The 27861-nt window shown below is 34.9% G+C and overlaps 2 protein-coding genes across 3 annotated transcripts in view; one reads left to right on the top strand and one right to left on the bottom strand.

The window, feature by feature from the left end:
- Nucleotides 1-13680, bottom strand: part of LOC150101186 (tRNA:m(4)X modification enzyme TRM13 homolog) — a 300267-nt gene extending 286587 nt beyond the window's left edge. Inside the window, exon 1 of the mRNA XM_090401720.1 lies at nt 13481-13680. Coding sequence (XP_090257846.1) covers nt 13481-13630 — 150 coding nt within the window. The 5' untranslated portion in view covers nt 13631-13680. The remainder of the gene's footprint in view (nt 1-13480) is intronic.
- Nucleotides 13681-13937: 257 nt separating this feature from the next.
- Nucleotides 13938-27861, top strand: part of Rad23 (UV excision repair protein Rad23) — a 114324-nt gene continuing 100400 nt past the window's right edge. Inside the window, exon 1 of one of the 2 annotated variants that reach the window (XM_090401449.1) lies at nt 13938-14120. In XM_090401449.1, coding sequence (XP_090257575.1) covers nt 14055-14120 — 66 coding nt within the window. In that variant the 5' untranslated portion in view covers nt 13938-14054. The remainder of the gene's footprint in view (nt 14121-27861) is intronic. The other variant, XM_090401450.1, reaches the window with a different exon arrangement.

Here is a 27861-nt window from a genome sequence, read left to right as displayed (position 1 = left end):
CTATTGATCCATTGTAGGAAAGTGGCAAGTTCACTTTCATAATGAGGCTGAACAGCAAACACATTCATCGACATAATGAAACCAATGAGGGGTTTGGGAATGAATGGATGAGAACAAGGTATCTTCCAGATGGTTCAAAAAAATAGTTTGCCAAAAGTGGAGACAGAGGGCTACCCTTGGCAGAGCCTTCAACATATCTATAGATCTTGTTTTTCCAGCTGAAATATCCTGATTCTACGACAAATTCAAAAATCTTCACAATATCAGGAAGGTAATCATCGAGTAAATTAACAGTGTCAGATAACAGAATGTTGGTAAAGAGAGAAACAATGCCAAAGAACTAACTGACTAACAAATCTGACTCTTGTATTTGAATATCCTCGATTTTCTCAAGAAAATGTGTGAAATTCTTGATGAATGATCTGTTTTGTCTGATATGGGCAGTTAATACACATGAAAGAAATTTAGCAATTTTAGAGTGGGCGAGTCAATACAATTCACAATGGATCTTACTGGATAACCTTCTTTATGAATTTTTGGGAGACCATAACGAGTGTGTAACATACCCAAAGTATTTTAATCCCAACTAACAACTTGAACTTGATAGGCACAACATAGTATTGACACTAAACAAAGTATCTGGTGGGATGAAGCTCATCTTCTCCATAGAAGAGGTGTTAAATATGAATACCTTTTGAAAGAAAGTTGCAAAGCCCTTGTAGATTGGCCAAACCTGAATCGGAATGATAGTCTCTCTCTCTCTCTCTCCAAAAAGTTTGAGAGATTTTCATTTTATGTAAACATCAAAAATAGTTTTAATATTATTTATTAATATATTAATTTATAGCATGCAGCAACTGTTTTTAATTGGCAAACCGATTGTTATATATACCTTGTATTCCTGCTTCTTTGATTTGCTTGTTTCTATGCACTGATGATGTACTGTTATTTTCAGTATGAAATATCCATACTTTCATTTCATTAAAGTTAATTACTGTGGTTACTGTTGTTTATAGTTATGCCACAGGTACCTTTAAAGAATATCTCGTGCCTGCATCAATGCAAGAATTGGGAGGGAAAAAAATAAGAAGCCAGGACACTGGCTTTTTTGGTGGGATAATAATACGATAGAATAATCTGAATGCAGGAGGAGTGAAATTAGGATATGATACAACCACCAACACTTGGAAAGCAACACTTGAAAGAATGACTGCCATTTGGGTGAGGTGCAAGCTTTTGGCCCTTTCAAAATAATTTTTTGGATCTATTGTTTGCATCTATTTTCAAGCTTTACCACAGACAGCAACAAATTTTGACTTTGATGAAAGCCAGTTCCAATATGTTTAATCTTCTCCTGGAGAGTCTTGAAACACTTCTTGGCAAATCAAGGCTTAGAAAAAGGAATAAGAAATATCTGATATTGTATGCAGAGAAAAAAATGGCAGAAAAAAGTATTTTTTCTTGAGTCCAAACATGTTTAAGCCTCTGAAATACATTTTAGCCTCCAATAAGCAAAATATTACACTAAACTGTCATCATTTCAAGTCATTTAACACTTAGTATAGATGCTTGGCCTTTCTTCTAATGGATGTAAACACTACACTTTGATCCCATGCCAAGACTAAGTCTCTCCTGGATAGCTTGCTTCAAGTACAATAGTTGAATTATTGCTGCTAGGGGTATATATCCAGAACTACTAACATGTATGCCAAGTAACAGAAATATTAAGTTTAAAACTCAACAAGAAAGAATGGATGAAGAAAAATTACAGGATATAAAAGAAAGAACGAGCAAGGTATAAGCTAAATCAAAAATCCAGTAGTAAAATATCTGCAGGCTCAGATCACAGTAATTTAAGTCAGAATTGGAAAGCAGCAAATAAAAGTAGCAGGCAAGAAGTGAAAATGAAACAGAAGAAATCATGGAAAGAATAGATGACAGATAAAAACCTATAACTCATAGACATAAATATAAAAATATTGTGTACACTAACCCATTTGAGAGGTGGTTAACTGAAGGTTGAATAATTGAGAGATCACTGCAAAATATTCTATATAGTCACTTCTACCATATGGAGATGAATCATGGAAAAAGAGAAGCATATTTGGTAACATTTGAAATGGAATTATTTTTCAATTAATTCAATCCAAAAGGTTATAAACCTATTGTGTGTGTATATATTTTTTTTTTTTTTGATGGTTGGTAAGTTAAGGATAAGCTGATAATTCAGTTCCCATCCTCTGCATCAAAAAACCAAATCTCACAACTATCCACTATCTAAAGATACGCACAAGTATCCACACCACAGTGAGATAATGTCCATTCAGCATGCCACGAAGTTAGTGATCACATAGTGATCTTGTGAAATCTATGCCAAACTGCATATATGCTATAATTCGGGCTAAAACAGATCTAACATGGTATTAAATAGTTTCTAATTCAGTGGCTCGGATGTGTATGACAGCATTATATGATTAAATTTACATTATTATTAATTCTTATAGAAAGGCTTATACATTGGCTGCACATAATTATTAAATAACTTGAGGAATTCACAACGTATACTGGAATATAGATAAAAATAAACTTTAATGTATACTTCCTATATTTTTGCAACGTCACGTTGCCATCATCATGGAAACATAAGACAGACATGTGCAAGCAGGCACTAAAACAGCAAATGAGGTCAAAGAGAGAAAACTACTGTTTTTCCTAAAGTCCTGATGGTGTCCCCTAGCAGGCTAAATTAGGTATTCTTGGCCGTTGGGCTGAAGTTCTCGTGATGTACGTCTCCCAAATTTGGGGCAGTCTCATGCATCCAAATTTGTTGAGGTTTGGCATGTTTTTTTTTAGGGCTGAGGCTGATTCTATGAATAGTCTTTCAAATTTAAGCATGCAGCGGCTTTCTTACTGTGGCTTTCTTCCAATGTATTCTGTGGCATGTATCCAGAGAATGGTCTGCAAGTCCAGAGTGGCTGTACTGGTGAAACCGGATGTACTCTTTGTGTTCCGAAATTCTGATATTCACTGTCCTGCCTGTTTGGCCAAAGTAGGACAGCTTACAGCTGCAAGGGACCTGGTATACACCAGGTAGGTCTGGAAGTGGTTCATCTTTTGTGGAGCAGATAAGGGATGCCAATTTTCTATATGATCTGTAACATGAGGTCAGGTCATATTTTTTTAGGATTTTGGTTATTTTTTTCAGAGGTGCCAGGGATGTAGGGAATGGTGATAGATTTAGAGCAATCTTTATTCTGAAGGGGGTTGTGGTTTACTGGTTTTAGTATTTTTTGGATTTTTTGGGGGTTGTAGCATTGCCTGAGCAAGTGTTAAGGATGTGCCTTAACACTTGCTCAGACAAGTTCAGTGGTTAGGAGATTGTCATTTCAATAGATTAGTTTAGCCCTGTTCTATAGTGTCTTAATAACTCCATATTGTTGTGAGGGGGAGGAATCGTTGGTGAACGTACCTGCCTGTATGGGTGAGTTTTCTATAAACTGAGAAAAACAAGGTTCCATCAGGCTGGCGGGTGACTAGTGTGTCTAGGAAAGGGAGGCTGTTGTTTTCCTCTTTTTCCAGGGTGAACATGATTCTGGGGTGTTGGTTGTTTAAGTGTGTTAAGAAGGAGAGGAGTGTATCAGAGCCATTTGGCCAAATAGCGAACACATCATCAACACAGCGAAACCATATGGTAGGTTTTTGTGGGGCAGAGTTTAAGGCTTTCTCTTCAAAAGTCTCCATAAAGAAGTTGGCCAAGGGTGAGGAGAGTGGTGAACACATGGCTGTCTCCTCTATCTGGTTGTAGAATTTTCCCTGTATATATCTCTTGCTGACTAACAGTCAGTCTCTTCTCCTCATCATCATCATCTATTCTCAAACTTTCCATGTCATATTCACAAGAATGAAAGACCTTTATGAACTGCTCATTAAATATCTCAACAGCAGTTCTTATACTATTTTCTCCAATGTTATCCTTCCATAATCATTATTATTTATTTATATTTTTTGCTAGCTACATATCCTAGGATTTTTTTCCTACTTCATTAGCTAACAGCTGCTCATATTTCACTTTTGCTACCCCTGCCAACCAAGTCACCCTCCTTACCTGTTCTTTGTAATCCTCATGGAATTGATTATTACCACTCCTCTTACGTTGCCTACATAATGTCTTTTTTCTCTGCATCACACGTTTAATCTCTATATTCATCCATTTTACACCTACCTTATTTAACCTTCTGACCCTTGGAATACATTTAGACATTGCTTCTACTAGATAGTTCTTGAATATCACCCGAGCAGCAATGATCTCCTCTCCAGCCAATTTCTCATTCCATGCTACACCTGCAAGCTGTCTCCTGAACTTCTCATAATAACCAGCCTTGTAGTTCCACATATAACCTTTCCTCATAGAAGTCCTCACATGGCTGGCAATCACCCAGGTAATCACTTCATCGTCACTCTCACCAACTGGATGGAAATTTCATTTATAATAACATCCTCTGGTGAGATCATCAAATCCAAGACCCTCAATTCTTGTGTGCTCTCTGTTACTGCCTGAGGTAATGATCCCTCAAAAACTCAACAAACTAATTTTCTTTATTTTCAGTTGCTATCTCATCATCCCAGTCTATATTACCATAATTAAAATCATCCTTTTCTTATTTGTTTGGCTCATTTGATCATACATTTCATGGTCACTACCATTCACATTACCAGGTGTATAACATCTGAGTATTTCATTCTTTCCATTCTATTCACCTCATTGCTACTATATCCCCCTTCTCTCTCTCAATGTTCAATGCCCATTATCTCCTTTTTGACCTTCCTTACCATGAAACAGACTCTGAAGCTGGATAGCCTCAAGACTCTGTTCTATCAATAATTCTCCTCCCTCATTCCCCAATAAACACTAATGCACTTAATTCTTTGTCCTCCTCACCAGACAATCTCAAAGTACCTGAACATTCCAAGCTACAAGGCCTACTAAAAACCAGTGACATCATTTATGGAAGCTCTTCATGCATTCTTTATTGGAGTGAGGAGATAACATAGTTACCTTCACTACTGCTAAACAGTCCTGCCTTTGTGTGTAAGAGAGAAATTTAATCTTCGCTTAACCTTCCTAATAATGATCAAATCACTTAACAGGATCAGATATCTTCTTGGAGTGACATTTATCTCTGGAATAAATACATCATGACAAGGCATTCTTTTCTGTTTTAGTGTTTGGTGAAGTGCACCAAAAATATCATCACCAAATCCATAACATACACTCTAAAGGAGAATGTACAGGATATAACATAGTTATATCCTGTGCACTCTCAGAGATGGTAGTACTACATTATAAAGTTACATCAGTACTAACTTCCTATCGACGATCTAACTCAAGTCTGTTCTATCAATAATCCTTCTTGATACAACATACTTAACTGTTGGATGGAGAACATGTATGCTAACCACTCACCACTCGGCCAACCAGGCTGCCAGATATGTTCACAGCTGATATGAAAGCAGATCTGCTTGCAAGGGGATGGGGAGGGGGGAAGGATATCACAGGTCAATTTTATCAAGAGCAGGAAGTCCATTCCATCTCTCTGTGTAATCTTGGACCCAAAGCAGTCACATCTGACACTTTTCTTTTGGTCAGACTTGTATTGTTCAACAAGCTTGCAAATTTTGTCATTTAACATTGATTTGTTTTCCGAATGGAAATTTAGAATGACAGTATCATACTTTTTATTTTCTGCGCCATTCATCTTGAACTGAAGAAGCAATGAGGATGTCAAGCCTGCTCTCTCATTGTCTGCAGTGTCAATTTTCCAGGAAAAGGTTTTGTTGGGCATAATAAGGTGCTTTTCCAGGTTATCCATGCACCTGCCAAAGTTTAGGAATTGTAATGGTAGGGAGACACAGAGAACAGAAAAATGGCCAGATGAGATTGATTAGGAGTTTGAGCACTGATTCATCAACTTTGGTACAACTGGCATGAGTCTGCTGGCAACAAAAATTGTAAACTAAACTCTTTTTCTTTTCTGCAATATTCTGTCAGTGGTAGTGAGAGTCGAAGTTCTTTGTCGTTGCACCATTTTGTTGACACCATCTTTGCTTTGTGTTGAAGGCATGGCTAGATGTTGGCTGCTAATGCTTGCTATGGCCAATATTTAAAATGCAGGAAAACTTTAAGTGCTTAGAGTACTTATGAAAAGCTTAGCAACCTTCAGTCCCCTGAGAATTATTGCTGTACTTTCTTTTGAGGCAGAAGGTTATGTGTAATCACTTCTAAAATGTTATAATAACAGAGAACAATTTCCAAGTAAGACAATCCAATACACTGGATTGTATTTTTAGTATACTATTATGATTCTCTGAGACCTACAGGCAGTCAAGGACTTGAAATTTTTTTTCACTTGGTTATGGTTTAAATTAAACTTACCAAGACATTATATTCTTGTTTAATCTTTATCCAAGTGTAGAGCATAAAGTATCATCACTGTATATACAAAAGTTAATGACTTCATATCAATTACATTAGTATCCCATAATGCAAAACACATTCTTTTGGACATGCATACTGCTAAGCAGTATGGAAAGAACCCCACCCAGGCAGATTTCATCCTCTATTGAGGTCTCATCAATTAATCAGACTCAGAAGAGATACAATGGTTGGAGTATTGTATTAGTCATATATTTCCAATATACTAGTAGTCAAAAGGTTTTAATAACTTTTGATTAGTAGTCAAAAGTTATTAAAATACTCTGGATCAGAGATAGCTGTAGAAAGCTATTTCACTTAGCAAATTTAATTTAAATTATAACCAAGTGAAAAGCCCTTTCTACAAATATCATGAAAGAAACCATAGTATACATGTGAAGATGCTTTATGCACAAACGTTTGGTGTTTATTTACTCTTGGATAAAGGATTAAAAAATATAATTTCTTGGCAAAGGTGTATCGCCTTATTGTTAAAATACAGATGTTTAATCTGTATTTTAATAATAAGGTGATACACCTTTTCACTACTTGTATATGGGAATTATTTGATTCATTACTTCACCTGTAATATTTCTTAGTTTAGCTGACAGACTTCAATAAAGGTCAAAACAGGTGTGGACAGTGGTCCTTGCCATAATGCATAGCATTATACACATCCAATTATCAAGTTATAAAAAAAAAAAAACTTTCTACAACTACCTCTGATTCAGTGTATTTTAATAATAAGGTGATACATTGTTTAACTACCCGTATAGTGGAAACATATGATTTCTACATTATTTCAACATTACTTGGTATGTCTTCTGGGTCTGGCTCCCATTGGTGAGAGCTGAATAAAATTCAAAAATGGTCTGGGTAGTGGCCTTTCCCACCCATGATACATAACATTATGCATGCCCAAAAGGATGTATTCTTTCATTATAGGATACTAAGGCAACTTATGTGATGCCATCAGCCTCTATATACAATTAGTCTGGTTGTGAAGATACTTTACACACTAACTTTGTTTGCTTACACTTGGATAATCTCAATGTAAATACATTCTTGCAAAGCTAGAGCTTTGCAAGAATGTATTTACCAGATGAACACAAACCCCAAATCATTCTCACCTCGTCAACATTTCCATGACAAAGCCATTCCCGTCATTAACACAGTTACCATATATGTGATGGCTGACAGACAGGTATCAGAAAGTGGTATATGGCAGAAGGGAATCTGCCAGGTTTAAGGTGAGCAGTGGTATACTCCAGGGATCAGTCCTTGAATCATTGTTGTTTGATCTATACATTAATGATACCAGGATGGATATAGGAAATGTTTAATTGTTTACTAATGATGCAAAGATAGGCATGTAATCAGGGATTTTGTTGCTATTCAGCATTTGAAACTGTGGGCAAATGATAATGGCAATTAATTCAATGTTACTGTGTAAAATTATGCATTTTTAGAGTGATGGGATTTCAAATGACACAGTAGTGGCATTATGCTTGGAGAAACTGATGAAGCTGAGAATCTTGGAATTAATAAGAGGTTGAAGTCCAAAGGTCACATAGAAAAAATTGCAAATTCATCTCACATGTTGTTTGCTCCCAGTCACAAAAGTTTTTTTGCAAACCTGCTCCATGTTTAATTCACACACACACACACACACACACACACACACACACACACACACACACACACACACACACACACACACACAAAAAAAAAAAAAACACAAGGATATGAGTAATAATATTTATTTAAAGCCATATATTTCAGCCTTAACATTACAGGCCATCATCAGTCGCAACAGTAGTTAATTACAAGGTAGAATGCAAACAATGGATTGATTTGAAAAAGTGAGAGCTGCACGATGTTATACATAAAAACAACGCAAAAGTATAACTGAGGGAAAATTGCATTAATCATTCATTAGCTGTATTTATAGAATAAAATTAAAAAAAAATAAAAAATAATTTTTTTTTAGTGATGTATGATTTGGATAAGACTCACAAATCTTAAAAAGAGAGGCAGACATTCCGATTTAAATTCAGATGGTGAAGTAAGGCCTCAGTGATTTCTTTAAACAAACATTCAAATTTATACCAACATCAATGAAGCACGAGTGTTTCAGACCATAAGACATCGTGGTCTGTATATATTATATGCTGTGCCAAGCCAGATTTCCTGTTGCTAATATAAAAGACTGGTGTTACTGTATTCTCTTTACTGTTGAGCATCCAGTTTGTCCAAAGTAAAACTGCTGACAATTACAAGGAATTTGATAAACACCAGGGAGAGCCAGAGGAGAATATTTATCTCTGGAAGATGGAAATTAAGCTGATAATTTGTTGATAGGAAGAAAAGCAGCCAGTAAATTGTATTTCTTAAGAATTCCGGAAATGGGTTCTGAGATGCCAGAAATAAGAGATTGGAACTTGACATACTGTTTCCTTGTTGTTTACACTAGGATTATAGGAATCAAAAAGCTGTTGTGTGATCCTTTCTAAGAACCCATTGAGTTTCATATATCATTTGATGTTTATGAGTTCTTGTTGTAATTTTTGAGATGCAGAACAAATAGTGTGAACATGTTGTAATAAAGATTTTATAATTCCTGTCTTTTGTAAGGGATCATGATGAATGCAGTGTCCAGTGAAAGTTGGCTTTCGATAAATGGACAGAACTTATTCATTTGATGGTGAGTGCAGAAGTAGAATATCTAAAAAGAATAATTTGTCTTTTCCTACATTCTCTTATGTTCACCATCAAGTGAATTAATTACATCCATTTATCGAAAGCCAACTTTCACTGGATGCTACATTCAAACAGCAATCTGTTCATCATGCATGCAGTTTACACGTCAAATCACATTTCACTAAAAAATATATATTTAAAATTTTTATTTCTTAAATACAGCTAATGAATGATTAATGCAATGTTTCCTCAGTTATATCTATGCATTGTTTTATGTATAGATTCAAATGGCTATCCATGTTTCAAATCATACCATTGTTTGCATTTCACCTTGTAATTAACTATCACTGCCACTGATGATGGCATGTAGTATTCAGGCTGAAATATGAGGATGGTCTGAAAAGTTCTTGGCCTCAACCATAGATGGCAACACTATTGGCAAATTTTTTTCTCTAAAGTTGGTACATCTGTCATAAGCATCTATGTGAAATTGCAAGTCATTCTATCAACTGGTTTGTTTTATAGAGGAATTAAAAAGCTGTTGAGTGATCTTTTCTAAGAACCCAATGAGTTTCACATATCATTTGATGCTTATGAGTTCATGCTGTAATTGTTGAGGTGTAGAACAAATAGTGTGAGCACGTTGTAATAAACTTTTTATAATTCAAAAGTGTCGTCTGTATCCCTCGAAATGGATAAAATTGAGTATCGTGTGGTTATAAAATTCTTTGTAAAAGAAGGTTTAATGCCAAAAGAAATTCATTCGAAGTTCATAAAAGTTTATGTGTACTCTTCTCCTTCGTTTCAACAATTAAGAAATGGGCTTCCGAGTTTAAACGTGACTATACCAGCCTTGAAGATGATCCACGTGAAGGAAGTGTAAGAACACCAGAAATCATCGATCAAGTGGTACTGGATGACCAGTGAATCAAAGTGTGTGAAATTGCTGAGACTATAATTATTTCAAAAGAAGATGTATATATATTTTGCATGAAGAACTGCATATGAAAAAGCTTTGCGCAAGATGGGTGCTGCGATTGCTCGCATCAGATCAAAAATGCACTCACAAGAAAATCTCTGAAAAGTGCTCGGTGCGTTTTAACAAGAATAAAACTGATTTTGTGAATCAATTTATTACTATGGATGAGACTTGGATTCACCATTACACACCAGAATCCAAACAGCAATCAAAACAGTGAACAGAAGCTGTTTGTTCAGCACCAAAGAAGACAAAGTCAGTTCCATCTGCAGAAAAGGTCATGGCATCAGTGTTTTGGGATGCTAAGCATTTTCTTTATTAATTATCTTGAAAAGGGTAAAAAAACAATAACCGGTGAATATTAATCCGATCTTTTAAACAGACTAGACTAAAAAATTCGTGAGAAAAGACCCAGTTTGCAGAAGAAATAAATCATCTTTTTTTTGGAAAAAAATCAAGTGTTTTGGCAACGGAAAAATTAAGGGATCTGCACTATGAATATGGAACATCCACCCTATTTCCCAAACTTGGCTCCTCTCTCTGACTTCTATAACTTCCCAAAACTAAAACTCTTCCTGGCTGGTCAGCGATTTTCTTTGAATCAAGAGGTGATTGCAGCTGTAGTTTGCAGATCTTACTGAGAACCACTACAGGGATAGGATAATGGTGCTGGAGCATAGCTGGAATAAATGTATTAGTCTTAAGGGAGATTATGTTGAAAAATAAAAATAATTTTGAAATTATACATTCATTTTTTCATTGTTAGGCCGAAAATTATTCCGACCACCCTCGTATATATATTTTGCATTTTTAATTTATTTTTTAGTCTGGAAACCCTGCTCTACAGACCAAACATGAAACTTTTTCAAGCCACTTCAGGCCTCTAATAAGAAAATCATTTTACCTCTTGACAAGTCCTTGATTATGCAATTTATGTATATATTTCCTTTTATTATTGGAGACCTACAAGGGATCTCGAACTCATCAATTAGTTCTTACCCCTTTCTTAATTATATATAAACTAAACTTTCCCCCCACTTGTCTTTTTCTATTCTTTACAAGGTCTTGATTACTGTGTGCAGAGTTACAAAGATGATATCCAGATTATAGAACATAGATTATGATAGATTGAGAGTATATGGACTGTAAACATTGATAAACAAGGAGGGGTAATATGAGAAGTCTATAAACTTCTGAAAGGGTGTTATAGGATACTGGATAATAAAACTTTTAGTTATATGGGATGAATTCATGAAACTTTAGTTTATATATAGTTAAGAAAGGGGTGCAAGCTAGATTTTTCTCTCGCAGATCAGTGAGTGATCGAAACAAGTTGCCTGTTAACATGATGAGTGCATTTAGTGTGGGTGATGTGTAGCTTCCCTTGACTCCACATAGGTTTGATAACAATAGTACATGTGCAAACATACACATAGTATATGCTAGATGGGCTTCATTATTTAATAAGAATCTTGATTTTGGAAGAATACCAGTGGAATGGAAGAAGTTAAATGAAACAGAATAGTGGTAACACACTATTAGAAAAGCAGATATGCTGATTTTGAGACCGGCTTGCATTTTTGGAATGGTAATTAGGCTTTGGTGAAATTGGTTTATGTACAAGAACGTGTAGAGCAAATGTATGCAGAAGGGTAATGCACATACAGTGACCTTTCTGGAATTTTTCAAAGGCATATGGCAGATTGCAACACAGCAAATTAGATTTTAAATGGCAAATGCATATGAACATTACATTTGTGTAATGGTTGCAAAATTAGAAATGATATGTCTGAAATGATAAAAATAACAAGCAGAGTATATAAAACTGTGGTTAGTGCACTGCTATTTAATCTGGTTATAAATGATCCTGTGAGTGGTTTTAAGGATGAGGCAGGGGGAAAGATATTCAGTTTTTTGATAAGAATGCAAAAATAATGTCTACTGACTTGTGATATGGGCAGATGGATTAGGGTATTAATTCATGTAGCTATGTGTAAATTTTGGCAGTTTAGGATTCAGAAATGAAAGACTCCATATAAAAGTGTATGCAGAGCTGCAAAAAATGGAAAAGGCAAGGGAATTTGGAGCAGTAATGGGTGAAGTAGGGCATGTTCCAAAAACACATGAAAAACGAAGATAATTTTAAGCATTTCTACTATAGATAGGCAAATAGAGACATAAGGTCTTTACTCAGAATTGATAATATGAAAGACCTATAAAAGGTGGATATTTAGGTAAATGAGCAATTTCAAGGCTGCAGAATAAGCTATAAGAGTAGACTGAAGAAATGTAAATTGCATAGCATTAAAAATAGAAGAGATTATATGATTGTGATATTAAGTGACTGAGAGAAGCTTACACACACACACAAAAGCACGAACAAATGAAAGATTTACTTTTCTAAACACAGCCAGTCATAGAATCATCTATATTTTTGTACTTATACTTACCCTTTCACCCTTGAAAAACCCCTCCAGTATATATATATATTTTTTTTCTTTTTTCAATACGGGATATTTCAAGGGTGAAAGGGTAAGAACAAATCTATAGAACGATTCCATGACTGGCTGCATTTAGAAAACTACAGTAAATCTTTCATTTGTTTGTGCTTTTTTTTTTTCTTCTTGAAACACCAGGCTTACAAACTATATATAAGCCTGTCCAGGAAAAGCTTTTGTTTTGTTAATATTACCCTGCTCCTTAAGTTTCTAATTATATGCGGAGGAGGGGTTGATCAATATTATACAGGAAGTACTCTTTATCCAAGTACTTCCTGTATAATATTCCTTGTCATGTACTGATTGTGATTTCACGTAGTAAATAAGAACAGGCTGAGCAAAATAAACCGTAACGTAACAGTACCACTGATGGGGTGTAATTAAAATAGAATCTGCGGGAAAGCCTAAGTTAAACTAGCTGAATGTCGTTTTTTTTTATTTCTCTTAATCGATTAAATAGCTCGGAAACTAATATGGTTTGAAACTTTAAATTTCAATACACAAAACGTATATTTTTACGCCGAAACAATACGATAAAAAACTGCCTAAGCTAGATAATATGGAGAAGACGACCATCCTAGAAAAATAACGGATACGTTATTTTTTTTCCTTCCTTTTCCCCTATCAACCAATTTCTGCAATCTACACATCCTCAATCTAAGCTCATAGGGAACGTTCCACAGACCACACACTATCTTGGTTCCTTGCCTCCGAATCTTCACCACCACTATCCAAGAAATCCATTACACCCGAGCACAGTAACCCAGATGTGGATGTATCAAGGCCTTATAAAAAGGAGAGGACAGAATTCAGAAATGAATTCGTGCTTACTGTAACATCCCAGCTGGAATCGTTTTCTGGCATTATGCAATGTTCGGCACAGAATGAATTATTCTTCATTGGAGTCAGTCTGCAAAATCGATTCTTTCGAACAATGTAATAAGAACAATGACTTATGTCTACTTTCATGTCCTCTTGCATTTTATATTCCTCAAGGAACACGAACGAAACTACTACTAATTCATGCAAAAAAAAAAGAAGTGCACGACCACAGCTCACTTTAGCGACAATAAACAAAACTACAGACCCCAAGATAGAGGTAGTTTAACCTAAACACTCGTCTCGCAAACCAAAATTGTGGCATTCAATCTTTCACAAAATTTAAATGCTTTTAATAATTTGTATATATATATATATAAAATCGCAACTGCATTTTTTTTAAAATAACATTTCCAACAACTTTTTAATACTTCCACTGTTTCGGATGACGTCACATGTTCATGGCGACGGTGTGAATTGTAGAAGTGTGAATGTCGTTATTAGTTTTCATTTTAGTTTAGTCCTTGGTGGATTCTTTACTAATATTAATAATCATAAATTATAATAACAAACCTGAGCTTCGAAGATGATAATAACGCTGAAAACTTTACAACAACAGACATTTAAAATGGAGGTTGATTCGTCTGAGACGGTAAGTGTGTTGCTGAGATTTTGCTGTTGATTCGGTGAACGAGTAAGTTGCTTAACTTCGGGATGACACTGCTATTTTAAAACATTTTCATTGTTAGAGTCATAGTTTGCTCTTAATGCATGTCAGAAAGATGAACAACTGAATATCCTCTGCTTATGCGTGTTTTTTATGTTCTCATGTTTATTAGGCTTGAGCTTCAATAAACTGTTTTATATTCTCCACAATTACCATCAGTTCAATTAAAAACTTCTGTTTCAACGTTGTATTGCTTGCGGTTGCACATTAAGTAACATTCTTGCTTCAGCTATGTAATTGTCACAATGTATATGAGATAGAGCGTATGGAAAGAGAAAAAATGTATAAAAGAGTATGATAAGAAAAAAAAAACAGGTATCACATAAAGATCTTCAGTTAAAGATTGCTTTATTCCTACCGGTTGAATTGTCAAGTAGAGTTTTTTATTTCCACAATAAAAAATAGTAGTACCGAACTTATATGCAGATAAAAACATCACGGTTTATACATTTTTTCACAAAACAAAGATCGTATGTAAAATTTACATAAGTTTATATACGAAAAATAGCCGTATTAATCTAACCATAGTTATCAACAAAATCCTGTTAATTTTAAATATTTTTAATTTATATAAATCCACATCATGTAATATATATACTGCCACCAGTTTGTGATAGTAACAATGAGATACTGACTTGGGAGGCAATCAAGCAGTAAATGGTTACTCTTAAGAGGATGGGTAATTTATGTGGAAATATGAAGAAATACCATGAAATATGGAGGGAAAGAAGTTAACAGAACATGGGAATTAAGACATCTGATGCAAGCAGTGTGGAGGAAAAATCATTATGGTGGAGACAGAAGTTTGTTAGTAGTGATCATATATATGAGGAATAAACAGTTAGATAGAAATGTGACAAAGAAATAGAAAAGTACCACGTGAGAGGAGATTGGCTTATTGTTTCAAGCAAGGGGGAGAATAATTAGGGTATGTCAGAGGATATAGTGAAATTATTTAATGAGAACTTTATCACTGTATGTATGTGTGATATGAAAGGATATCACACAGCATTATTCACTAGTGTGAATAATGCTGTGCAATATCTAGAATGCAAATGATAGAGAGAGACTAGAACTGAAAAAAATAGAGGGTATGAAGTGAATTAACAAGCTAGATATTAATAAGGTTGTGAAATATATGCTATACTACTACATATGTGAGGATGAGCCAGATAAACCTAACAGGTATTAAACAATTAATCATCATAGATAACTTTAATTGTCCAAACATTGATTGAGTAGCAGTGAAATTCCTGAAAAAAATAAAGCTGAATTTATCGAGCTGTTGTGTGATAACTTCCTTAAGCAGCATGTTACAGAATGAACTTGAGATCAATGAGTGTTAGATCTGATTAATGTCAGAGGGACCTCCAGCTGGTGATAGGGATCATGCTGTAGCTAATTGTATGGATATTCAATTTAGAAAATGTTAAATGCTGAATTTCAGAACAAAACATTATGACCAACTGAGGATAATACTAGGCTCAATCTCATTTTATTGGTTGCTAGATGGGAAGGATGTCAGCAGTGCATAAGAAGTATTTAAAAAACACATCAATGATGCAGTATTGGAATATATCCCGAGAGTTTGATGAATAAACAGAATGGGGGCGAATTGCTTGAACAATCTTAATAAGTAAGAGATTCTTAAGAAAAAGATGATGTACAAGGAATACTGTGTGCATAAGTATGATGTCAGTTATGAAAATTATAAGGTGCAGGCCATAAGCTTCACAACTACTGTATTGAAAGAAACTGGCTATGCAAGCTAAAGACAACCCAAAAGAATTCTGTTGTTATGTTGCAAGTAAAAGAAAGAATGAATGCGAAAGAATAACTCATCGGTGCAGGTAGCAGATGCAGAAGAACAGATTGTTCAGCTAACAAGTACCCATTTTGCTCAAAACTTTCAACCTAGTGTATGCAACATTAAGCTTAATGCTACAACTGCACTGGAGGAAGAAACTTATGGGTATGAGGAGTAGGTACTAGAGCTGTTACATAAACTGAATATTAATTCAGTAAAAGAGACTGATGGAATATTAGCATGGATGATAAGTGTTCAGGTGAACCCTGTTCCTTTGACTGGGCTGTATAATTTGAGTCTCGGCACAGAAGATTTCACAGAAGTGGAATCATCAATTATACATCAGTCATCATCCCTGATCCTTAATCTCACCCATTTCCTTGAAGAACAGTTACAAATCCTTATCCATTGATCAATCTAGGGGTCTTGGAGTTGAAGTTCAAAAGTCATAATGCAAATACAATTTAGAAGATAATTGCAATGTTGACAAGAAAACTGATATCCATGAATAAGGAATTCATTTTGCCTCTTTACAAGGCTGTGATACAACCTCATCTGGACTAGTGCAGATCTGGTTTCTGAGGTGATACAGATATAGTGAAGAGGGTACAAAGGAGTGTGTTGAAGATGATATCAGTATTATGGATTGTAGATTATGAGGGGAGATTGAAAATTTATGGACTGTAGATGCTAGCAGAAAGAGGGTGATATGTTAGAGACCTACAAACTTGTGAAAGAGTCATACAAGATATCATTAGACAGAAAATTTCATTTTATGGAGGATGGGGAAAAGACAAGAGGGCATCTGTGCTAGTTTAGAATGGATGTAGTCAAGAAAGAGATGAAAGCTACATTTTTCTCATAGAGTGGTGTGCATGACTGGAATGGCTTGCTTTTGGAGGTCATGAGTGTATATAGATAATATGAATAATTCAAGAGAATGTATGACATGGTGTGAGTGGTATGTGGCTTCTCTTGATGAATCTTTCACGTCTCTATAAATATTATTATTATAAGACACCTCTAGGTGTCTTATAATAATAATATTTTTAGAGAATGTGTAAAAGTTTGCACCCTTGACCTGGTTGTTTAATGAGAATCTTGCAATGGAGACAAACATTAAGTATTACTATTATTCAGGCCTCCATGGAGTCAAAAGACTCATCGTGGGAAGTCCTTCCTAAGAAACACAAAGTCTATCAAGACTCATCGAGGGGAGGTCCCCCTCCCCCCGAGAAACACAAAATCTATCATACTACTCCTTAAACTCATTGACCGTTCTCGCTCTCACCACTTCATCAGGCAATGCATTCCATGGTTCAACCACTCTCCATGCAAAGAAACCACTCCTCACCCTCTTGCAAACAGTTCCTTTCGTAACTTCCAGGGATGGCCTCTTGTCATCATTCCTTCCTGCTGTTCAACCAAGCGAAAGAACTCCCCAGTGTCAACCCTGTAACCACCTCTCAACAGTTTAAAAGTCTCAATCATATCACCTCTCCTTCTTCTATCCCCCAAACTCTGCAGTCTACATTCTCTCAGCCAATCCTCATAACTAACATGGTACAGTCCTGAAACCATCTTTGTTATTCGCCTTTGTACCCTTTCCACAGTTAATTTATCCCCTTCAAATGCTGGGGGACCAAATCTGAGAACAATAGTCTCTAAGTGTGGTCTGATCAGAGAATAATACAATGGAATGATAACCATTTTATCTCTGCAGGTCAGTGTCCTTCTCATTATTGCAGCAATCCTCTGTGTTACCTTCACCACCTTTGCAATATGTCCCTTAAATTTCAGGTTTCTATCAATCATCAACCCCAGATCTCTTGTCTCTCCTACTTCCTCCAGTATGACTCCTCCCATAGTATGCAGCGTCCCATTGATGTTTCCCAAACCTCAAGACCTTACATTTTGCTGCATTAAACCGACACCCCATTCATTTGCCCATCTATCTAGCTTATTCAAATCCTCTTGCAGGGCTACCACATCTGCACTATTACTAATAACCCTTCCCAGCTTCGCATCATCTGCAATTAAGGAGTAAGGCCTCTGTCTATTGCAGGACTCATTAAACAACTAGGTCAGAAAAAGTGATCAGACTGAAGTTTCCCAGTATAAAGCAGTCTGTATATCTGGTATACTTCAGATATACAGACTGCTATATTTGTAGGAAAAACTGAAATATTATATTCTTTTGGGGATAGAATACAAGATTGGGTTGATAGACAAGATTTATGAAACCTAGGTCTTGCTTTTTAGCAATCTGTTTATGTTTTATAATAAAGTGGCAAATGTGCTGTAAAAATGGGAGACTTATATACAGATTGTTGAAGTTAGGGAAGAGGGATGGATAACAGATGGGTTAGAGATTGATCCGTGATATCAGCATGTGTTTTGGCAGAAGGGGAGTATAAATAAATTGAACAATAGGATCTTCATCTTTCGCTAGACTCCTGTTGTTAAATTTATTTTTCAGTATTCCATATAGATTAAGAGAGAGAACATTCAGTTGTTTGCTGATGCAAAGTTAGAGAGAAAATAAAGAGCAATGCTGATGCTAATTCCCTTAAGGAAGAAATAAAGACCTTAAGTTTGAATAGTAGACTGAAGGTTTAATATATTGCACTTTGTAAAGTGCAATATATTTAACTTATTATTATTACCCCAAGACCTCATGGAGTCAAAGACTCATCTGGGAGAGGATTAAGGATCAGGGATGATATAAAGAAGGTGTATTTTCACCAAATGACCAAATATAATAAGGAAGCTCATATGGGTTTAGAGATGCAAGTAAGGTGATATCAGGTCTGCTGTCCAACATACTTTGTATTCCCACTGGAGAATTGTTACTTCCTTATATTGTTATTGTTCTTAAAGATAAATAGAACTGTTATATTCAGAGTTCTGTTTATCTATCCCTCCATTTCACACATTTCATCAGAGATTTATCATACCTCCTTTCAATAAAGCCTCTCTCTCTTCTTCTGAATAGTGCTGTTATCCCACTTAGTGTTCTGCCTCTTTTATCTCCTCGAAAATCTGATCTATGGTGTAGATTGTTGCATGTGGACAAATGCTGTTCATTTTCTTTGGTATAGTTAATTTCAAATGGTTCATGTTATTAGGCACTCTCTGTGTATACTTTATCTGGTGTTACTTCATCTACTCTTAATATCTCAGAACATTTACATCATTATATCTCTCACTCACTCAACCATTCTTGGTTTAATTTTCATTAAACCTGCAGCCTGCTCACATTTTATTGTTCTAGTTTTTAATATCTTCTCAACAGTTTAAACTGAGTCAACATAGTGTTTTTTTATTTCTGCTGCCTTAGTGACATGCTAACATTCCACTCTGATAGTTGCCTTTTTCACTGAAAGTACTCTAGCATTTATCTTAGTTGTCATCCACCAGTATGTTCAACCTTCTAAAATTCTTAATCTTTAAAAGTCAGTGTTCTTTTGGTACCCCATCTACTAGATTTTGCAACTCAGCAATCTGGCCCTATCTTACAAAATGATAAACTCATTATGACAACTTCCCCGATGTCTTACTTCTAAATCTCTCCAACACTGGTGGTTGAAATGGGCATTTGTGCCATCATCTCATCACATCAGTTCTTCCATACATTTCCACAAACGATAGAGCAGAGCTTCAAACTAATTCCTATTTTTGCATTGTCATTTCTTGCCATTCATCACAGTAATTCTTTTATAATTCCACTCTTCATCTTATTCCAAATTTCTCTTTAATGATCCACCACTCCATTTATATTAGAATGTTTTTATCATGCCATTGCTGTCATTCTCCCTTATCAATGCTAGAAGATTGCTGCATTCTCCAGCCCACAGGCATGGACAGACATGTATGTAGATGCAGCACACTGCTGTCATCCTGTGTTCTTAATTCCAGTGACTAATTATTATCTAAATTCTGTGGTAGATTTTTCTGAGTTCTAGAGATTAAAACCTGAGTTTTGAAAAAGGGAGAACCTTACGTTGGATGCTTGCTGGAATGAAGCCTAAAAAAATTCCCTTAGTATATGACCAGTATCAAACCTATAGCAGAAAGGGCACTACAAATCTTTGTCAGACACCTCATAAATGGTGCAGTCATGTCAGATACATTAACATTTGATCTTTGGCTAAATTCACCTTTAAACATGTCCACAGATCCAGGAATGTGTTAGCAGAGCTAATTTCAGGTGTGGTATGGTCACTTAAACAGAATGGGAGAGGAAAGATTAGCAAAACAAGTGTGTTCTCTGCCAGGTTGGCAAGAAAAAGACCAAGATATAGGTGAATTGATACAGTAAAAATTGCCTTAGAAGACAGAAATATGATTTGATAATGTTGGAGTTTTGACAGAACAGATTGATTTGGAGGAAAATTGTTGATAGGAAGTTAGTAATGTGTAAGTTCTTCATGTAGTACTATCATAATATCCTGTACATCTCTTGAGGGTACATGTCAGGAATTTGATGATGACATGTCCACATTGGGACTCTCGCTGCTACCCTAACCAACTGTGGCCAGAGAAATTGCTATGCTTGAGGCAAATTTCATGCTTGCTTATTGGCAGATTATTATGATTATTACGTGACACCTCCAGGGAGTCCAGAGACTCATTGAGGGAGGGCACCTACTCTACAACTCTGTCTCCACCAACTATACAACGAAGTGCAACTACCATCATCATCTACACCAACGCCATCTACCGCCCACCACCACTAGTATTTTCACAGACAATCACAAACATGTGCCACATATTGTGACAGTTCTTTGATTGTAAATAAATCCATCTAGGGGCTAATGCATTTACTTTTTATATACTAGAAAACAGTAATTAAGGAGAATGCAATATTTGTTGGTATATTTATATTATTAAAAGCTGTAAATTTGTGAGCATGTGAGAATGGGAAATATAAGGGAGAGAAGGAACAGGTGTGAATAGAAATATTTTCATTACTGGGAAAGGATTTTTTAATAAATAACATTCATATTACTGAATGTTATTATACAGGATGGGTGGAGAGAACATCATATGATTCTATAAACCTGACATCATGCATATTTGCATTTATGATAGCATACTTTAAAAAAAAAAAAAAAAACTTACGAGGGGAGTGAAAGAGATTTGTTTGCAAAATATAAATAACTACAATACACATGCCTGTATACATTTGGTAGCTCATTAAATAAATATATTGGGGGGGGGGGGGGGGGGGGCTAATCCAATGAACTGATGTTAATCAGCAGATTTATCCAGAATTCATATTGCTTTGTTTTCTGTTTCATTTATTTACTGATGATCAGTGCACACGTTTTACGTAGTAATACATTAATAAATAATATCCGAACATCAGAATTATTCACCCTTCCGTGAATCCTAAGTTCATTATGTAACTCTTTTTTTTTTTTTTCAGTTGCTCTTCTATCTTATCAATAATTCATATGTTACATATTCTAGTATTTTGTTGGAGATTAATGGATGCAATCCACTTCTGATAATACACAGGATTCGTTTGTATTCAGGAATTGGTAAATTTTTACTCACTACATCTGGTCTTTCCGAACAATGAAATAAAAATGTTCTTACAATGTGAAAAACATTCTAGCCTCAACAGACACTACACTGGAAGTAAAGAAAAACAAGTAGATTTATTGTATCACTAAATACAATACAGAGACATTTACAGTGTGGTCTATATTTAGCAACAGTTTGTGTAATTAGAGACAAATGGAATGACACTTCTTAATGAAAAAAACTCCCCTTCCACAGGCATGCTGCATGCATTCAAGCACAGCACATTTATTGTAGTACTAAACATAGTAGAGTGGTCTTCCCTTATCTGCGGGTTTGCTTTCCACAATTTCACTTACCCATGGTCAACCCCAGTCTGAAAATATTAAATGGAAAATTCCAGAAATGTATAATTCATAAATTTTAAATTACGCACCATTCTGAATAGCGTGATGAAATCTTGTGTGGTCCCGCCCAGGACATAAATCACCCCTTTGTCCAGCATATCCATGCTGGGCAGCAGGAGTGTCAAACTCAATTGGACTGCAAGCCATTTGCCATAAAAGTGTATCTCAAGTGGACCGGGAAAAAATTTTAGACTAAAAAACCTGCACTAATTAGAATCTAAGGGAAGTGAAAGAACGAGTATAAATAAATAGGAAAATTAACAATGAAAATTTTATTTATTCTAAGTCATTACAAGACATAAAATAATAATATAATGATTATGACAAAAAAAAATAAAGAATATTTTTATTATATTAATATTTACAATATATAGCATTTAATTAAGTTAGGGTGATAATAAATCTCTCATTATTTTAAAGTCGGATACGAAACTCGGAGATTGAAATCTAAGAGTAATAGCATCTTGGCTCTTTATTTAGTAATAATATAGCATTTAAATTAGATTAAACCAAAATTAAATTTTATTTGAACAAATCAAATATTTATACAGTCTAAAAAAGTATAAAGTCTCATTAATAACCATCACAAAAATTTACAGAGCCTCCTATTAATTTGAAATTTTTTGTGTTTGTGTTGAAATAAAATACTTCTATTTTTGGGGGTATGGGGGGAGTATATTTTGGGGAATTGTTTAAATGTTAATGAAAATATTTTGGGGTTATATATATATATATATATATATATATACTTGCATAATATACTTATGGTAATTATAAGTAAGTTAATTGTAATATTTTATTTTTTCCCGACACTTGACAATGTTTATTGTTAACCAGCTTGCCAAAATTTGGACTCAAAGATTGAGAGCATACGGCTTTCATTATGGCAGAAAGATTGATGTCGGTTAGTCTTGATCTGTGGGCTGTTTTGTTACTTTTCATGCATGAGAATAATTGTTCGCATAAATAGATTCTTCCAAAATAACATAGAATATTTGCTGCAAACTTTTTTATTTCTGGATATTTTAGACCTAAATAACTATATTTTTGGAACGTCAACTTCTTGATATTTCTCTTTTAGAATGGAATCATTTTGGAAATAAAGAAGTTCCATTTGAATTAAAATAGGAGCTTTTTTCGAAATTAAAGGAAAAAGGACCTGTAAAAAGGGGAAAAATTTCTTGCTCCTTAAAATCTTTAAATTGCCTATCAAATTCTTCTTGAATCTTTTCTAGTTTGTGACAATATTGAGAAAAGGTAAAACTTTGACTCTTATTGTTCAACTGTTGACACACAGGAAAATAAATTTTCTAAAGTAAACTTGCCAGTGCATCATAGATGTGTGTTATTTACTGATCTTTCTCCTGAAGTCTGACATTTAAATGATTTAAATGTTCTGTAATATCAACTAAGAATGCTAGATCTTGTACGCATGTATGATCATTAAGAAATGCAACATCATCATTTCTAGGAACAATTTGATCTCCTCTAAAAAAAAAAAAAAAAAAAAAAAAAACGCTTTTTAGAACCTTATGACAAGATAACCAACGAATCTCTGTGTAATAAGGTAGCTCTTCAAATTCACTCTCCAGGTCTCTTAGAAATTGTGCAAGCTGGCAGTGATTGAGGCCTCTGGATCAAATGAAGCTCACGGTATTTGTCACAGGCTTAAGTAAGCTGCTCATTTCCAACATTTTGCAGCACAGGACCTGCTGATGAATAATGCAGTGGAAAGATTGCAGTTTTGGAATGTCTGGATACATTTCCTTTAACTTTGCTGCAATTCTTGATAGAAAACCTTTACTTTTGCCTGTCATTGCTGGAGCACTGTTGGTTGTCACAGCTACAAGCCTGTTCTGAGGAAATTGGCATTTTTCCAAAATGCACACGCCATCAAAAATGTCGTCCCCTGTAGTGGTCCCATGGATGGGAATCATTTCTAAGAACTCCTCAGTAATCATATTGTCATCGTAAACCTGAAGAAACAGAGCGACTTGAGCCATGTCATGAATATCAAAACTTTAGTCAAGTGCAATTGAAAAGCATTGTATATTTGCTGATATTTCTTTCAACTGGTTTCACAGATTATCGGCCATTTTGGTTATTCTTTTGATCACAATATTTCTGGACAAAGAAATATCGCAAAAAACTTGCACATTTTTGGGAAAAAACATTTTTGGCTGCTTTTATCATACACTCCTTAACCAAATAACCATCACTAAAAGGTTTGGAATGTTTCACCAATAAATAGCTGATTTCATAATTACTGCTGATTCATCATCTTTCATCATTTTTGAAAATATTTGTTGTTGACTACGAAGTGAATTCTTCATACATTTTAATTTTCTTCTCTCAGTTTACCCTCAAAGCTTGAATATTGTTCTTTGTGAATTTTATCGTAGTGCCTTTTTATATTACATTCTTTGGTGACACTAATTGTTTCGTTACAAATGATGCACACACTTTTGTCCTTTGTTTCAGTGAAGAAGAAATTCAATTTCCATTTTTTTTTGAAATATTCTCCCCTCATCAGCAATTTTTCTTTTTCTTGTTGTCTTAGAAAGCGACATTTGCCTGGGTGAATAAATGTAGTATTAATAACAATTTTTATAAAAATGTTTGAATAAAAACACACAAAACTGTAGACCTGTGCACGATACTGTTGCAAATAAAAAAGAGATTCTCTCACAGCTAGGTTGTTGTTGGATCGTGTTCGGTACACTGACATGTGCTTCAGAGATTGCTGATTGACTGTAGCAGGCAATTATAAAACTCATAGCCTGAATGTTAATTTATAGCATGCTATAAATTAACAACGAAAACATAAATATAATATACAATTGCTTAGGATCGGATCTAACATTACAATTGCGATATAAATTTTTATTGTTGCAATTATATTATAGCAGATCATTGCATCCATATTGTAACTATAAATGTCATATGAAAGTGCATAAATCGAATGTTTAAATCGATACCCTATTTACTCGAATATAACTTGCACTTTTTTTCCCAAAATAAAGCTAAAAAATTGTGATGCGAGATATATGTGGAGATTTTTTGAAACTAAAGTTTTCAGGAAAAAACTGAAATTGGGGATGACTTACCAAGAATCTCCTTTTCACTATCGCTATTTCTGGCCTTGAAAGCGGTTTCCTTGTGTGCATTGTCAAAGTTATCTACCCAAATAGCATCACCTTCTTTCCCATTATTTCAAGTAAAAATTACAAGTAATTTACAAGACTTGAGATACATAATGAACAATCCTTCATGAATGACAAATGAGAAGTGAAAGCAGAGCTCGAAAAAATGGTAGGCCGGTAGAGATAGAGCAGCTATGAAGATGTGCATGTGATTGCTGCGGTATTAACAAAAGCTCGCACGACTAAAAGACGAAGGCAAACCGACAATTTTTGAACTGAAATGCTAATTCTTTTCAACCTAATTCCATAATATATGAAACTACTATAACAATATTCATCACTATATATGCCTTGGTTTTAACACATTTACAAATTTTATTTCTGCTTTGCTTCTGAGCTGGCAGGCAGACTCACACACATCTAACTAAAAACAACAGTTTTTAGTTAGATACTGTGTTTTCCAATGCAACATATGGTTTTGCATGAGTCTAAACAGCATGGTTAACGTGAGAAGGGATATGTGATTCATTAGTTAGTGCCTTTTTATCCCTCTAATTGCACTATTTTTTGAAAAATATATTACACAGACTGCAAATGTCTCTGTACTTTATTCAGTAATACGATAAAATTACTTGTTTTTCTTGCATCTGCAATATAGAGGCTGGTAGGGATGGCATGTTGTTTACCATGGGGAGCGAGTTATCGCCCCAACGTGAAAATGTTTAAACTTTTTTTTCATGTGTGTTGTATATGCAAAACTTTTTAATTTCTTTTTTCATAAAGTAAAATCAGGGGTGCGAGTTATATTCGAGTAAATACGGTATTTCTGTTTTCTTATAAAAAGCAATAATCCTTTTTATTAAAAAAATCTTTCCTTGAGGCATCGCAGGCCACAAGAAATTGCTTTGCGGGCCGCCAGTTTGACACCCCTGCTGTACAGTATACTCTACCAGCCTGTTAGTCACTTGGTAGCCATCTCAGTTATCAGATCAACTATCGTGGTATTGCAGTGCTCATGTTCAAGTAACCCTTATTTTACTTAATAGTGGTTCCAAAGCACAAGAATAGTGATGCTGGCAATTTGGACATGCCAAAGCGAGCCCTTAAATGCTTCCTTTAAGTGAAAAGGTAAAAGTTCTCGACTTCATACGGAAAGGAAAAAAAATCATTTGCTGAGGTTGCTAGGATTCCATTCACATAACTTTTATTGCAGTATATTGTTATAATGGTTCTGTTTTATTATTACTTATTGTTGTTAATCTCTTACTGGGCCTAATTTATAAATTAAACTTTATCATATCATATGTATAGGAAAAACCATAGTACATATAGTATTCAGTACTATCTATGGTTTCAGGTATCCACTAGGGGGTCTTGGAATATCCCCCATGGATAAGGGGTGGGGACTACTGTATTTAACTAAACACATTTGTCCTAACATCCTCTTTTAAATTTTCATTTGCAGAAAATGCATGTAACAGCTGTTTATAATGCAGTCAGTGGGTGTAGAGAGCACACAATGTATGTAATCAAATAAAGGTGTGTGCATGTGCATAAAACTTGAAATCAGTTCAAATAGCATTGGTCAGAATTTCAGTATCATTAAGATCATTTACAAATAAAATTCTACCAAAAAAGTTTCAAAATCTCATCTGCCCAACATGGGGCATATATATGGTAAAACTAGTTCCTGCTGGCAGTTTATGCATGTGTGGATGCCACAGAAAATTCAAGTGGAAACTCAAATTCTGATCCTCAAACCATGCTTTAATGGGGTTATGATAAGTCTGTTGATTTTGGTGTGAGCTGTGCTAATAAAACTCATTCCATTGTCACTTTTGATATTACCCCACCCAAATCATGGGACAAGGCAATATTTTTCTACCTTCAGTCTTGCTCCATATAAACATGTAGCAGTTCCTAAGTACCCAAGAAATAAAAATTTTCTCTTTCACATAAGGCATTTGCTCAACTATTGAATACTGTAGAATGTTTTTTATCTTGGGTTTCTTATAGGTTAAAGATAGCTTTAACTTAAGAAACCCAAGGTAAAAAATTTTCTCCGTCTTTCTGTCATCCAGAGGTTTTTTATTAATAAGGTCGAGCACCTTATGGCTACTTGTACATGAGATATATATGACTTCTGCATTACTTCAACCTTGGTATCTCTCCCAAGTCAGGCTCCCACTGATGGCAGCTCAATAAAGGTCAAAACTGGTCTGGGTAATGACCCTTCCCATTATGCATAGTATTATACACATCTGAAAGGGGGGTGCTTTGCATTATAGGATACGTACTAAGGCAAGTAATATGAAATCATTAGCCTTCCTATACAAGCAGCTCAGATGTGAATATATTTCACGCGAAAAACATGGTTTTTGCTTCCTTGGGAAAAGGATTAAAACCAAGTATTTAATTTCTTGGTATCTTTAATATTGAATACTGTTCTCACATTTGGTACAGTGCCTCTAAAACCTCTCAAAAATATTTGATTCGAAACAGAAGAGATGAGTTGATTAATTACCTATCTCTAAATTCACTTACTTTCACACAGATGTTCATTTTTTGAGTTTGCAATTTTATGCAAATAGCTCAGTGGTATATCATATTTGACAAGAAATTATATTCTTGTTTTAATCCTTTACTCAAATGTAAGCAAAGTTGGCATATGAAGTATCTTCACAGGTAGTCTACTTGTGTATAGAAGCTGTTGACATCAAGTGCCACTGTCCAAACCATTTTCAATCTTTATTGAGGTCTCATCAGTGGGAGCTAGATCC

This window comes from Typopeltis vanoorti, chromosome 12 (assembly GCF_054136105.1).
Source record: "Typopeltis vanoorti isolate ZY-2024b chromosome 12, IOZ_Tvanoo_1.0, whole genome shotgun sequence".
NCBI lineage: Eukaryota > Metazoa > Arthropoda > Arachnida > Uropygi > Thelyphonidae > Typopeltis > Typopeltis vanoorti.
This window is presented reverse-complemented; position numbering and strand designations above follow the sequence as displayed.